We start from the raw sequence: 13207 nt of genomic DNA on the forward strand, positions 1-13207 counted from the left end.
GCTTTGAAGTGAATGAAATAAACTCACTTGTCATTGTTGTGGCAAATTTTGAAGTGGGTGTATTTTGAAGTGACTGACTGACATGTTGATCCTGAGAGGTTTGTTTATGAAGTCACTTTGTTGACCATTCTGCTCTATCTGTAATTCAGAATTGTTTGGCAGCGGTTAGGCTAGTGTGAAAAATGACAAAATATGCAGCTCAAGCCTGACATTTATACATTCCTGTTTTCTTCTTTGAGGGATAAAAAGTAGTAGCCTCCTCTCTCACTCTGTGTGTGTGTGTGTGTGTGTGTGTGTGTGTGTGTGTGTGTGTGTGTGCTCCCACTCTCTTCTCTTAAGTGCAGGGTCCTGTTTTGGTCTGCTCCTGCCAGTGAGATAATAAGACACTTCTGATGCTTGCAGCAGCATTACCTCACAGTGGGTGTCTGCGACTGGACCGAGTGAACCATCAGTAACAGTGGCTGGGCAGGGCTGGGTGGTGCAAAGGCGTGAGTCAGTGCACCAGCTTGGCTACCTGCCGATGGGTGACAGACGTCATTGCCGTCACACACATGCATGCAGGGGGGCGCACACAGAGAGAGAGAGATAAACTGCAGGCGAAACTGATTGACATCATCACTAATGCCAAGATGTGTCTGAAAACACTTTGTTCAGTGAAAAATATTAGTTAGATGCATATTGAATGCAGGATAATTTGGAAAGGGACTTAATAATGCTATGTACAACTGCTTATCATATTAACAAAACACACATGTTAATTAATATCAAGAATCTTAGAAGGACAAATACTCTTCTCATGTCCTTTATTTTCGTCTTTCCTCGCAAGCAAATCTCCTCCGGTCTAAATGCCAAAGCCTATTATCCAATTTACAAGACTGGTGAAGTGGGTCGACGCTGCTGACGCCGCTGATTGGCCCATTTTCCCTAATTACACTATTGTTATCACCTGAATTTATGAACGTGTCACGAATATATAGACAATGATCAACTAGTAACAAACTCCCCAAATAAAATAGACAAAGGAACAGGGACAAAGAATATGCACGCATTAATACACGCGTTTCTCCGCTGTCTTTCCTTCCTCCTGCCTCCCTCCTGGCTTCAGCTCGCATTTTGCTGGTGGGTTGGGGATGAGTGCGGAAAGATGCCATGGCCCAATCCGAGGGCGCGTTTCAAAAGGAAAAAGCCTCTTACATATCAGGAAGTAACACCACAAGACGACTCCATCCCCTTCGCTTCCCCTGCTCCTAGCTGTGTCTCGCTAGCTGCTAACAGCTCCGCGCCGCCACCACAGGGCTCTCCGTGGGGTAGAATCCGGGAGCTCTGGCAAGCTGTGGAGCGCATCTTCGGGGCTCCCTTCGCCTTCCATCAGCGCTTGTGCCAAAAGCCTGAAGCTTTTTGCAACCCTTACCCCGTCGTTGCTTTCGATTCGAGCGCCAACTCCGTCAGCAGTCGGGGAGACACTGCCTTTGCAACGGAGGCGGACGTACTGACAGGAGACACGTTCACCTCAGGTAGCATGAGTACGACCATGGAGCTCCCCAGCCAGTCTGTATCAGACTTGGTCGGGCTGACTGTAAACGAAGAGGTGATAACGGTGGACCAGCACCAGTCGGAGATGGGCACCCAAGTGACGATAACTGTTGCTATTCAGGCAGCAGAGGACGAGGAGTTAGAACCTGACGAGGAGGTATCGGTAAACCATTTGGATATTCATGGAGGAAGCGGTAGCGAAGACGAATTTGGACGACATGACAAATCAAGGTAGGCTATTGCTTAGAAGTAGTCAGTCATAGACTGTTTACAAAGTAACCGCATATTCTAACAATGTATCCTTTTCAGCCTACACAGTTACACTGTGTCGGAGAGACCATTGATGTTGGGCTATTTGATTGTGAATCGTGATTACTGACTGCCAGGAAGCCTATAGCGAATATGGATAGGCCTACCTAAATGGTTAAAGTGCTGATATGTTACACTTGGACGTAGCTCTGGAAAGCCATTCAATTAATCCCTTCCCTTTGACTTAAATCTCGACTGTTTGCCAACCAGGTCAAGAATGGCACCTTCAGACCTGTTGATCCAATCCCCTGTGTCATGTTTCGCTGGCCCTCGATTTCTGACACGTTCAAGCTTCTGCCCTTTGGTTAAAAAGGGGTAGCCTATTTGGAAGGTTATCAGGAAGGTTTTAAGCTTCCTTTAGTGCCCAGCACAACAGTTGCCACCTGATGCAACAAATCAGGTTCGCGTGCCTCGCCGTCCAAATTGCTCGCGGTCGGATTCTGATCGCCCGTTTATTTGGGCTTCCACACATGTCCGTGCCTAAGGATACTTTCTTGACAGCTGGCCGGTGTGGAAATGAAGCACCAGCGCGAATAGCCTAGGGCTAATTGATTGCTTGTGTGTAGGAGGCATGGTGACTAATCACCTTTTGTATTATTTTTAAAGGCCTTTCCTTCCTGACCGCAACACAATTGTTGATTATGCCACTCTGTGAGTCGTCTAGGGTGCCGTCCACTTCAGCCGGTTGCTGTTCGCGCTGGGTAGCTATTAGAAAGCGAATGTAGGCAGCGGGAGGAGGCGATGACTCACACTTATTTTTTTTAGCAGCCAGTGTTTTGATCAGCGGGATAAAAATGTTAAGCCTTAACCATAGTCCTGTCTGATAGTTCTAAAGGTATAAAGCAGTTGATTGAGAACACGTTTTTGTCTCCCTCACACTGTGTGTGTGTGGGTTTACTCTAGATTAAGAGGTCTTGGCTGCTTCACTGATGTTGGCTGGACAGTTTGTAGTGTTCAGATCCTGGCGCAGAAAGCTGTTGATGGTCATGTAATGGTCAGGCAGGCTGACTGACGATGGAATTTTGAATCCGAAAAAGCAACATGTTGCAGGGACTTGTTCCAAAAACGCCCCTCAGATCCCGCCCAGGCTTTTTGCGTTGTCATGTGTCATGTGTTGACATCTACACAGCCATTAAGGTCACCCTAATTTGGATTTTCTTTTCTCTCTCCAACATGCACTCGCCTCCTCCTTTCTTTGTTTCTGACTGTCTTTGTCTCTCTTTGTTTTGTGTGTGTTTTTGTTTCTTTACTTTTGTCTTGTCTGTTCCCCTCTCACTATTTCTGTATTCCATTCCTTTTGTCTCTTTTTTCTTTTTTAACCCTCTCCTCCACCGTCAGTGGGGCTGGCACGAGTGGGGGTGAACTTGAGGAGGAGAGCTGGCAGCCCCCGGACCCAGACCTTACACAGAAGCTGGTGGCCCAGATTGAGTATTACCTGTCAGATGAGAATCTGGAACATGACGCCTTCCTGCTCAAACATGTCAGACGCAACAAGCTTGGTTTCGTCAGCGTCAAGCTGCTCACCTCCTTCAAAAAGGTATTTTCTCAGACACACACACACAGACACACTCCATGCATATGGAATAGAATGCACTGATCCACGCAAGGATGAAATAGAAAAATGAACCCTCTTCCTTTTCAGTGAAGAGACTTGTGCAACAGCACTGTGATGGTCTCTCAACATGGCATGCTCCAGGCTTTCTAAGATGTACAATCCTTTAACTGATCACAACAGCCGGCTAGAGGCTCCAGCATGATTACCCTGCTTATAGTGTAATAGCTCTGTTTCTGTTATTGCTGCCATTGCTCTGTTTTTCACAAAGCACTGTGCTGAGAGGCACATGCTAGCATCAGCAAAGACGGTTATGTCACAATAAATTGTGAACACGTTGTAATCACATAGCGTCACAGAAATCCACTATGACCATAAAGTGTTAATCGGCTCATCAGCGTAGCATCCTCTTTTTTTTTTTTTTCAAACTGTCAGTCATGACTCATGAGAGGAAGTTGCATCAACCACATCCTTTTTCTTGCGCTGTGTGTGATGGTTTTCCTGCTCTCACCCGCCTTTCTCCCTGCAGGTGAAGCATCTGACCCGGGACTGGAGAACCACAGCCTATGCCCTGCGCCAGTCTACGCTGTTGGAGCTGAACGACGAAGGGCGCAAGGTGCGCCGCAGGACCACAGTCCCTGTGTTTGCCAGTGAATCCCTGCCCAGTCGCATGCTTCTACTGAGTGAGCTCAACCGCTGGCCCGAGCTGGGTGTGGCACTGCAGGGAGGGGCATTGGACGCGGGGGCCAATGGGGGTGGGTCGACACAGCAGGAGCGCCTGATGGAGCTGTTGCTAAAGGCTTTCGGTACGTACGGGCCAATCGCTTCGGTGCGGGTGCTCAAGCCCGGGAAGGACTTGCCTGCAGATCTGAAGAAGCTGAGCGGGCGCTACCTGCAGCTGGGAAAGGAGGAGTGTGCCATCGTGGAGTTCGAGGAGGTTGAGGCAGCCGTGAAGGCCCACGAGGTGGTCGGGGGTGAGAAGGAGGGCGCCAGCCCGCTGGGCCTGAAGGTGGTGCTGATCGGCACCAAGCCACCCAAGAAGAAGGTGTCCAAGGAGCGGCTACAGCGGGAGGAGGGGGGCATGGGCATGCGCAAGAGTCGCTCACTCAACAGCCGCGTGCGGGAGCTGCAGTTCGGCGACGACTCGGCGTGCAGCTCCTCAGAGACGGAGAGCAACCCCACGTCGCCACGACTGGCCCGTAAGACGCGCTCTCTGAACAAGCTCAGCCCCACGTCCGGTGGCGGTGCTGGCTTCCAGAACAATCACCTGAGCCCGGCGGTGTCCCCGCGCTCCAGCCCTTGGTCCAGCCCGCGTGCCAGCCCCTGCTCACAGCGCAAAGCCCCCCACAAGTCTCCACTGGCCAGCGAGGGTCGACTCAGCCCGGAGCCGGGCAGGCGCTGGGCCGACTACTCCTCGGACAGCAGCCTGACGCCCTCGGGGAGCCCCTGGGTGCAGCGGCGTAAGCAGGTGGCCTCCCAGGAGAGCAGCCCCGTGGGGAGCCCTATGCTGGGTCGAAAGATCCAGAATGCCGACGGCCTTCCTCCTGGGGTGGTGCGCCTGCCTCGCGGGCCTGACGGGACCCGAGGCTTCCACCCTCCCGCCATGAGCGACCGGGTAAAGACTGTCACCACGCAAACTTGATGCATCCCAGGACCACCCAATAGTTACCCCCTTCTCAGCCAGTTACAAGACTCTCCCATCCCCAAATCCTCAGCCAATCAATCCCTTTACCCAAACCCTCACCTCTTTACCCTCCAAACACTGAAGTGGCCACCAAAACATTTAGTTTGAGTCGTTTTGAAGTCTGGTCTTTTTGTCTTTGTAATACTTTTTATACACACTTTGGTTAATAACATGCATTGTGATCATTTATTTTGGATTTTTTTTTTTTTTTTTTTCCAATTGATATTGTAAAAAAAGTATTGCTAGAGAAGAAATTGATGGTAAAGTAATTTATATATGTAGAACTTACAAAGCAAGCTCCTCAGTATTTGAGTTGCCACCTCCACAGGTGTCTGAAGTTCTAATTAGGGATGAACTTCAGAAGCACTTTCAGTTTTTCTATTTCCTTTACATCGCTGTCCTCTTGTGTATGCGTGTTAATGTATGTGTGTGTAATGTTACACAAACGACAGTCTTTTGAATGTTGTCTATGTTTATAGTGTGGTTTAGGGGTGTGTGGTGTATGAAGTATCACCATAGCACTTCCTGTATTTTGTTAAAAAAGGAAAAGTGGCAATTGCACTCATCTGTGGCCATAACCTTTCCCTTTGCCATACAGTTTCAATGGTAATTGTTTGTTTTTTATTATTATTTGTTTCTTTTAATTTAAAGTTTTTAGGTTTAACTTATTATTTCCCCCTTTCCATTTTTTGCCTTTTGGAGAATGCTTTTTATTTTAGTGGTTACTAGGCCTATTGTTAATCAAAGACAGTATGTCATGGCAGGGTTCTCTTCCTTGGCTCGAGGTTTTGCTGCTTCCTGTCCATTTGTAGCATGTTGAGTAAAGGGATACGCGAAGGGACGTCCACAACATAGCAAACCTTCTCTCCAACACTTGCCTTTACTCATGAACTGGGGCAATGTACAGCGTGTATTTGCTATGATATAAATAAATCACCGAAATGGCATCTCAGTGGTTGTTTTTCTTCAGGCTTTGTTCTGTAAGCTATACCTAGTTTGATATGTTCCATTACATTTGGCATCATTCCCACCTCAGCAAATTACTTAACTACAAGGCCTGGGCATGGCAAATGGGAATGGCACATGGATTTGCATCCCCAAACACAGCTGCGATGGTCTGCCAAGGCGCACAGCCGCGTCTCGAGCGTGTGAGCTTTGCTGGTGTGAATCTCTGCACAGATGGACTCTCGAGCGACTGGCGGAGTGTGATTGGGGCACGTCGGAAACGGCACAGTGCGGAAATCGGCAGAAAGTATAAAAGCGGCACGGTGTACGAAGGGGTCGTCGGAAATGAGGCGCCGGTATTTCAGCTCCATTACATTCTAGGATACAATTAGTAAGCGCATGACATTCAGATGTTTCTTAGCAACCAGCCACATCTATGGAAGCGCAACTCTTGCCGAAATCGACATGGAAATGTGCTGCAATTAGGCAGCGCTGAACCTGGGCACGGAACTCTGACAAAAGGGTGCTGAAGAAGAGTAGGCCTAACTGAGAAGTTGAATGCCGTCTCCATGCTCATTGTTTTTATGTAACACTAATTGAACAACCCATTATCCAGTCACTGCGGGTCTGCTCCCCTGTGCCCTGCATTCGGCATCTGCAATTCAAAATAATAGCATGTCTGGGGGAACGTCATCTTTATTAAATGGCTTAGGCTATGACGTTAGTCTTTATAGTGTTATTGAATCAGGACTAGGAATGGCTGGCTTGTGTCGTTAGCATAAAATTACACCTGATCATTGGTCTGAATGATTGTTCCACGTGGTGCTTTCTTTATTACCCCTCCAACAACTAGGCTACTTGCGAGCCTGTAATGACCATCATTACCAACCTCTCTCTACAGCGAGACAAAGAAACTAACTTCATGTAAAGTCTGATCTTAGCCTTCACTGGAACAGGCATCTACTATGGAACCTCCACTTACAAGACAAAACAGTTCACAGCATGGTGATGACTCATAAGGGGCAGAGGTCACAGCTGGTTATTAGGAGGCCCACCACAGACTCCCACACCAACACGCACATACACACACTCCAGTAACAGTGCAGAGGCAGCCAGCTGGATCTCTGTCAACACCACACACACACACATACACTGCTGTTGTTGTGTAGGAGGTTTTGTGTGAGGGGGAGTAAGTTTAAGCAAAGGCACCGATGGTAGGAAGCAAGGGCAATGCAGTGTATGGTGTCTGACTACACTACGCTGCCTCATTTCCTCAGGAGAAAAATCTGTCCCACCATGGACGATGGAGACTCGTGCCTGGCGTGGTATTGTGGACGACGGAGACTCGTGCCTGGCGTGGTATTGTTATGCAACAGCAGAGAGGGAAAGTGAGGATCTTTGCTCTCTCTGGTCATAATTTGTAATACTTTGTCAATAGTGCGATGCAACAAAGTCGTGGTGACTGTGAAAAATAGCACATTTGTGTTAACACAGCTTTAGGGGACTGGTAGGGTGGAGTGACCTTTTAGGTGACTCATGTATCATACAGAAGGTATGGAAAAACCTCAAGGTCAATAAACAACTCTGGAATAATTAACCATTATGAGTAGATATACACCATTGCTGGAGGGCACAAATGAATGTTTCTGTCTTTTTTCGCTGTCTTCCATGGTGTGTTAATGGCATTTAAAAGTCTAAGTTCGTGTATCTACTTGGGCAGACTAGTTTTCAGGTCAACTTTCAAAGAAATACACTAGCATGAAACATAGCCAAGAGTTTATTTAATCTTAAAACTTGTTGTGACAAGATGTGATACCATGTGATGCCTGACAGTAATTATTTTTTGATCAGTTATGTACTTAACCATGCACACAAGCGCAATGGATCATAACCATTAATTGAATCACGTCTTAACTCGATTTTTGTATGCAGAAAAACATAAGAGCATTTTAACAGTTCAACAGAAAACATTCAATTTCCTTAGAAGTAGAAAACAACAACACAAAAAGACACTGGAGGAACACTACAGCATGCCTTGGCAGATCTGTGTTAAGTATCAGTGCACCAGAATAAAGGAGAGCATCCATAACATCTGTTCCATTTATCATCTCTGACCGGTCATGCATTTGGAGTTTGTCTTCCGTGAGTATTTAACATAAACCATATATGGTGCTTCCACGTCCTTCATACTGCCATGGAAAAGTCATTCCAGTCACACAGCCCACAACGAATAAATTAAAACATTAACAACCAACTATCACTTGAGTTCTCAGCGGGCAACTCACATTCAGGTTCAACCGTGTGGCAGTCGCTTCACAAACTCTGATGTGCAAACACTATGGCACCCCCATCAGTGTAAATCCTCAATGGCATTCCCCTGACGGGAATGTATAATGCATATAACCAATTACTTAAAAGACTCATTGCACGCACAGGCCCCATCCTGGAGCAGTTCTCCGTGAGTGAGGGACCCACCACAGAGCTTGGGGAGGGGGAGGGGAAGGGTGACGTGAAGTGGAGGGGGAGCTGTTTTGACACGCGTGGGCCGCAGTGGAGACAAGCGGAGCTCCGAGTCCTCTCAGAGGGCAGATGGGAGCAGGAGGCTGTTGCGGTGGGAGCTTGGCTGGCCAGACATGTGCTAACAGGGATCTCATTTGATCTCTTGCGCATAGAGAGAGAGAGTCCATACAGAGAGGAAGAAAGAGATACAGATAAAAAAAGAGAGCGAGAGCGAGAGAGAGAGAGAGAGAGAGAGAGAGAGAGAGAGAGAGAGGAGTCTAAAGTGACCTGGGGGGACTGGACAAGAGATCCAAAGACCTGGCGCGCTGTCGTTCCACTGTCCCCCACCCACCGCATTCCTCACCACCTCCTGCAACCAGTCCACCTCGCGCTGGGCCAGCCAATCAGATGTAGAGGGAGCCGTCTGCCGGCCCCACGTAGCCCACTCCGATCAGGAGCACGTCTATCAGCGTCCAGATACCCAGGCCGCCGAAGCTGAAGAGCTTGCCCAGGCCCTCGCGCCACTGGCCTAGGTAGAACCGATCGGCACCGAAACCACCCAGGGTGATGCTGCGTAGGAACACAGGCAAGGCATGAGCTGGGCTCATTTATCACAGGATAAATGTTACAGTCCAAAAGAGAGTAATGGCCATGAGCAACACAAGGCACACTGCATTAATGCATGTGTTGAATATTGAATGAAAAGGTGTCATTGGTTCCCTCATTAGTTAAGTGACTTCCAGTGCCGTGTTTGACAAGGACTTCATAGCTTGTAATAGATAGTCTCTGATGCTAATGGATAAAAAACTATGGCAAGCTTTTCTCAATCCAATATGACTCTCAAAGCAACTCCAAATAAGACAATAAAACGTGTGTGTTTAGAGCTAAAATCATAATGTGTAAAACTGTAGCTGCAGAGCCCAGATATCCAGGCTGTCAATAACAATGAATCATGGGATTACTACCTTAATGCCAGTGCTGTAGACCACTTGTATCCCCCGGTCCAGTTGCAGAACAAACGCTTCTTGAACTCTCTTTTCCCTGGGGAGATAAAGGCAATGGTTAACGTATTTACATAGCAACAAGCCAGCTACTCCCTCTCTCTGAAACAACACAAAAAAAAAACAGTCATCAATCAAGGCCTAAGGGGTATTTCACAAAGGCAGAATTAAGACATCCAAGATAAGTGATAAAGCGAGGTTTGACATAGCGTTGTCTGGTCATCCTAGCTCAACTCGTTTCACTAATGCCAATCCAGGATGAGTAGGAGCGACTATGTCAAGCCAGGTGTAAGTAATTCAGGATGTGTGCGCGTTCTCGTTTCTGCTCCAAAGTGCCCACGGTTGGAATAAAAAAGACGCGGAAAATAGCGTCATTCACACAAAGTGAACAACGGCTTTTGACATAGACTAACAATTAAGTAAAGTTGTCCTTTTTGGAATGGGGAATCATGGCTATTTCTGTAAAACAGCAGGAGTAGGCGTGGTAGACCAACTGAATGCAAATTTACGTATGCACCCACGTGTGAGTGCTTCCTTGTCTCGGAACGCAACGTCAATAAGTAAGCGCTTGCCACTGCAAATATGCACATATATGATATACCAATATTAATATTGTAGTTGAAAATACCTTCGAAAACTTGCCCCTCCACTCCCAATCAACTACAGTAGGCCCTAGGCTATTCATCAAACGTCTATCAATAAAATAAGCAAACAATGAGTACCTATAACCTATGTTAATAATTATAAGGCTATCACAATTAAAATAATAACCATATGGTAGTAGGCAGACAATCTGTTTTGTTTTGCAAGCAAATACATTTAGCAAATAGTTTATAAATGGAATAAAGCTCCTTAAAAATTAGCATGGAGGTCTGATGTGAATGACAGCTAGCAGAACCAATAAGACGACATAATTACCAGAATTAACTTAGCTTGGCTGTTAGCCTGGTCGGGACCAGGCTAGGTGCAGAGAATAAATCCCCATGGTAACTTATGTGCCATCTCTTTTGTTATACCAAGTCAAGGCTAAATTCATCCAGGATAACCTAAAAATCCCAGCTTAATCCCTTATCTAGGTTTTGTGAAATACCCCTCTAGTTCCCCAAATTCCAAGTCAAGTCATAAACCCAATCATAACTGTCTGATAATCTGATTGTGATCATAATACACATCACTTCCACCACTACTATGGCCACACTAATAGAAGATAAAATAAAGCTTGTATGTTAGGGTGTAAATGCCAAGAGTGGCTAAACACACAATAAACCATTTTATTATAGATTACATTTTTAAAGGTGCTCTAAGGGATGCTGGGTAACGTCACTTCTGTTGACTTTCAAACAAAATAGAGCGCTAGCTCGCTACTTCCTCACCTTCCCTCCCTTGTTGCTCCCGTGCAATTGAAACTCTCCTAATCTTATGCAGTGATATGACCCACAGTGAGGTGAACTCAAAAGTACAACTTTGTTCTTCTTTTAGCAGTGGTATACAAACTGAGATACCTTTGCACTTTCAAGCCTGTGATGGATTTCCCCAAATCCCATCACATTTAAGAAACATCCATCACATGTATCTTGGACCTACCCAAGCAGTGGACGTGATCCAACACTTTGCAGGTGGTGTTGTATCGCCTGCGTGGGCAAGCCACTGTCATGCAGTTGGTTTCGTTCTTGCAGCGGTACTGAGATGGGTCCAGTTGCCAGCAGAATTGACATGCTATGGTCTGGTTAAATTCTGTCTGCTGTTTACCCGATTCATCCTGAGAGTAAACACAAGCACCGCAAACAGAAGGTCAATTGGCTGCACCTCAGATGCACTGATTTGTCACACACACACACAGGCATTGTTCCATGAAGAAAATTAAAGGATTATAAAGAATTATGGATTAAAGAAAAACTGACTGTGCAATGGACACCCTTGTTGGACTTGCAAGAAAAAGATGCAGGTTTTCCATAGCTACAGTTGGACAGTTTGTACTCTTGGTAACTGCATGTAACACAGTCTGCAGGAAGTTTGCTGCATAGCCCACCACTGGGACACTTGGAGGTATCACCATTTGGTTGAACAGGAGAAGCTGTGGGTGAGATGAAACAACAGATTTTCCTCCCCATACAACATACAGCACAGACCATGTGTGGAATTCAGATATTGTGTAAGTATTAGTCTTACCGGAGGAGACGGCGGGTACCACTGGACTAGTGATGACAGGACTATACTGCGCGTCTCTACTGAAGGCCTCCTGGCCCACATGCGGTGAGCTCAAGTACCCTGCAACATAAAACATCGTGTGTCGAGTTGTTCAAAATCATGTGTCTAAACGGATTTGTACAGTACGTACAAGGCAAGCATGACATGTCACTGAACTACTAAACATACGATATATATGTCTGGGAATGCTGATAAACTACATTGTTGGCATTGTTGATCCACGAGAAACCACGTTAAGGTGATAGGGTTAAGGTAAACATGCAGTTTAAAAACGGATAAAAACGCCTATAGTGACGTCTATAGACTACACTAAAATGGGTGTTGCGACAAAGTTAGGCTGCTGACTTGTCACACTGACACAGTGAATAATCTCAGGATAGAAATGTGTGCCTAAATGACGTTAAGTCACATTGCCCCGTGATGGAAAACAACGTTCAACTTAAAAGACGTCAACACCAATGCTGCTGTGAGCTTTCTATGATTATATGCATTTACACATCTGCTTGTTTAAAGGCCCAACAACTGCATACCTACTGTCATTGTAATGTTATATTAGAGGCATAACGTTAACGTTAGAACATGTTATGCTCACGGCAAGCTGGCTAAATTGCTGATGTGTTAGCTAGTTAACGTTAGCTATCGCAAAGACAAGTTAACTGTTAGCATTTCATATCAACAGAGATGGCTAACGTTGTACAGGAATGCTAGAGAAGCCCGTGGCTCCTCAGAAAGATGAATCTCACTTGTAACCTTGGCTGCTAAGTGTTGAAAAGATCAGGGAGTAACGACATTTGTCTTCATTCCCAATTCTCAGTATAACACGAGACAGCCAGTTAGTAACGTTAGTTAAAGTTAGCTAACAGTTAACGTTAGCTACCTATCCAGCTTGATTCGTTAGCATAACGCTGGCTTGGCAAACGGAATGCGTGTCATCAGCTCTTAAATAGAAATATAAGACATATGACCTTACCCTTACCGTGAACAGATTTCAGGCAAATATCTGAGATTAATAGTAAAACTATTCCATAGGCTTTCATGATGCTGTAGCCCTTCCAAACACACCAGAGGTAGCGCAGGGCAGCCATGCCAGCCTCTTCCTCAGCAGCCAAACGCTCCGCCCCCAAACTATCCCATTGTCCTTGTCTGTTTATCCCATAGACTGTATAAAAGTTAGTAGGCCTCAGTGTTGGGAGTAATGCGTTACAAAGTAACGCGTTACTGTAATTCCACTACTTTTAGTGGTAACGAGCATGTAACGAAGTATTTTTGTAAATTCAGTAACGCAATTACAATTACTGAAATTTCAAAGAGTTCGTTACTTGCGTTACTCTGTTGATCTTGAATGAACGACTGCAGACAAGATGCATATTTGCTGCTTGTCTCCCGACCTTAGCTGTGTTTCCAGCGATTGTGTTTCATGTTTAGATTGCAGATGCATTCTTTACAGTTAATAGCCTCCTCACATTCCTCCTTATT

General features: G+C 46.0%; 2 protein-coding genes across 3 annotated transcripts; one reads left to right on the forward strand and one right to left on the reverse strand.

Annotated features, from left to right (window-relative positions):
* Positions 1-1039: 1039 nt before the first annotated feature.
* Positions 1040-6062, forward strand: larp6a (La ribonucleoprotein 6, translational regulator a). Its single transcript, XM_076287468.1, has 3 exons — positions 1040-1764; positions 3181-3379; positions 3924-6062. The coding sequence occupies exons 1-3, from the start codon at positions 1040-1042 to the stop codon at positions 5034-5036; spliced, it is 2037 nt and encodes a 678-aa protein (XP_076143583.1). The 3' UTR covers positions 5037-6062.
* A 1720-nt stretch (positions 6063-7782) lies between these two features.
* On the reverse strand, positions 7783-12826 carry tm2d3 (TM2 domain containing 3). Of its 2 annotated transcripts, none has more exons than XM_076287470.1 (6): positions 12708-12826; positions 11693-11791; positions 11425-11597; positions 11108-11282; positions 9488-9563; positions 7783-9092 (listed from the first exon to the last, which is right to left on the reverse strand). In XM_076287470.1, exons 1-6 carry the CDS (start codon positions 12814-12816, stop codon positions 8927-8929), a joined length of 798 nt encoding a protein of 265 aa, XP_076143585.1. In that variant the 5' UTR covers positions 12817-12826; the 3' UTR covers positions 7783-8926. The 2 variants fall into 2 exon arrangements, with proteins under 2 accessions (XP_076143585.1, XP_076143584.1); XM_076287469.1 differs by having other exon boundaries at positions 12702-12823.
* Between the last annotated feature and the right edge of the window lie 381 nt (positions 12827-13207).

This window comes from Alosa pseudoharengus, unplaced genomic scaffold (genome assembly GCF_046254945.1).
Source record: "Alosa pseudoharengus isolate Yale_2024_CS ecotype anadromous, Long Island Sound unplaced genomic scaffold, YU_APseudo_1.1 YU_APseudo_1.1_scf_16, whole genome shotgun sequence".
Taxonomy (NCBI): domain Eukaryota; kingdom Metazoa; phylum Chordata; class Actinopteri; order Clupeiformes; family Clupeidae; genus Alosa; species Alosa pseudoharengus.

Bases quoted from the DNA above. Each gene is read 5' to 3' on its own strand.
- tm2d3 (XM_076287469.1), bottom strand. From the start codon at position 12,816: ATGGCTGCCCTGCGCTACCTCTGGTGTGTTTGGAAGGGCTACAGCATC. The intron at 11,283-11,424 runs GTCAGTTTTTCT...GTTTACTCTCAG, and splicing joins ACAAGGGTGTCCATTGCACA to GATGAATCGGGTAAACAGCA. The intron at 9,564-11,107 runs GTAGGTCCAAGA...TTATCTCCCCAG, and splicing joins GGATCACGTCCACTGCTTGG to GGAAAAGAGAGTTCAAGAAG.
- larp6a (XM_076287468.1), top strand. From the start codon at position 1,040: ATGCACGCATTAATACACGCGTTTCTCCGCTGTCTTTCCTTCCTCCTG. The intron at 1,765-3,180 runs GTAGGCTATTGC...CTCCACCGTCAG, and splicing joins GGACGACATGACAAATCAAG to TGGGGCTGGCACGAGTGGGG. The intron at 3,380-3,923 runs GTATTTTCTCAG...TTCTCCCTGCAG, and splicing joins TGCTCACCTCCTTCAAAAAG to GTGAAGCATCTGACCCGGGA.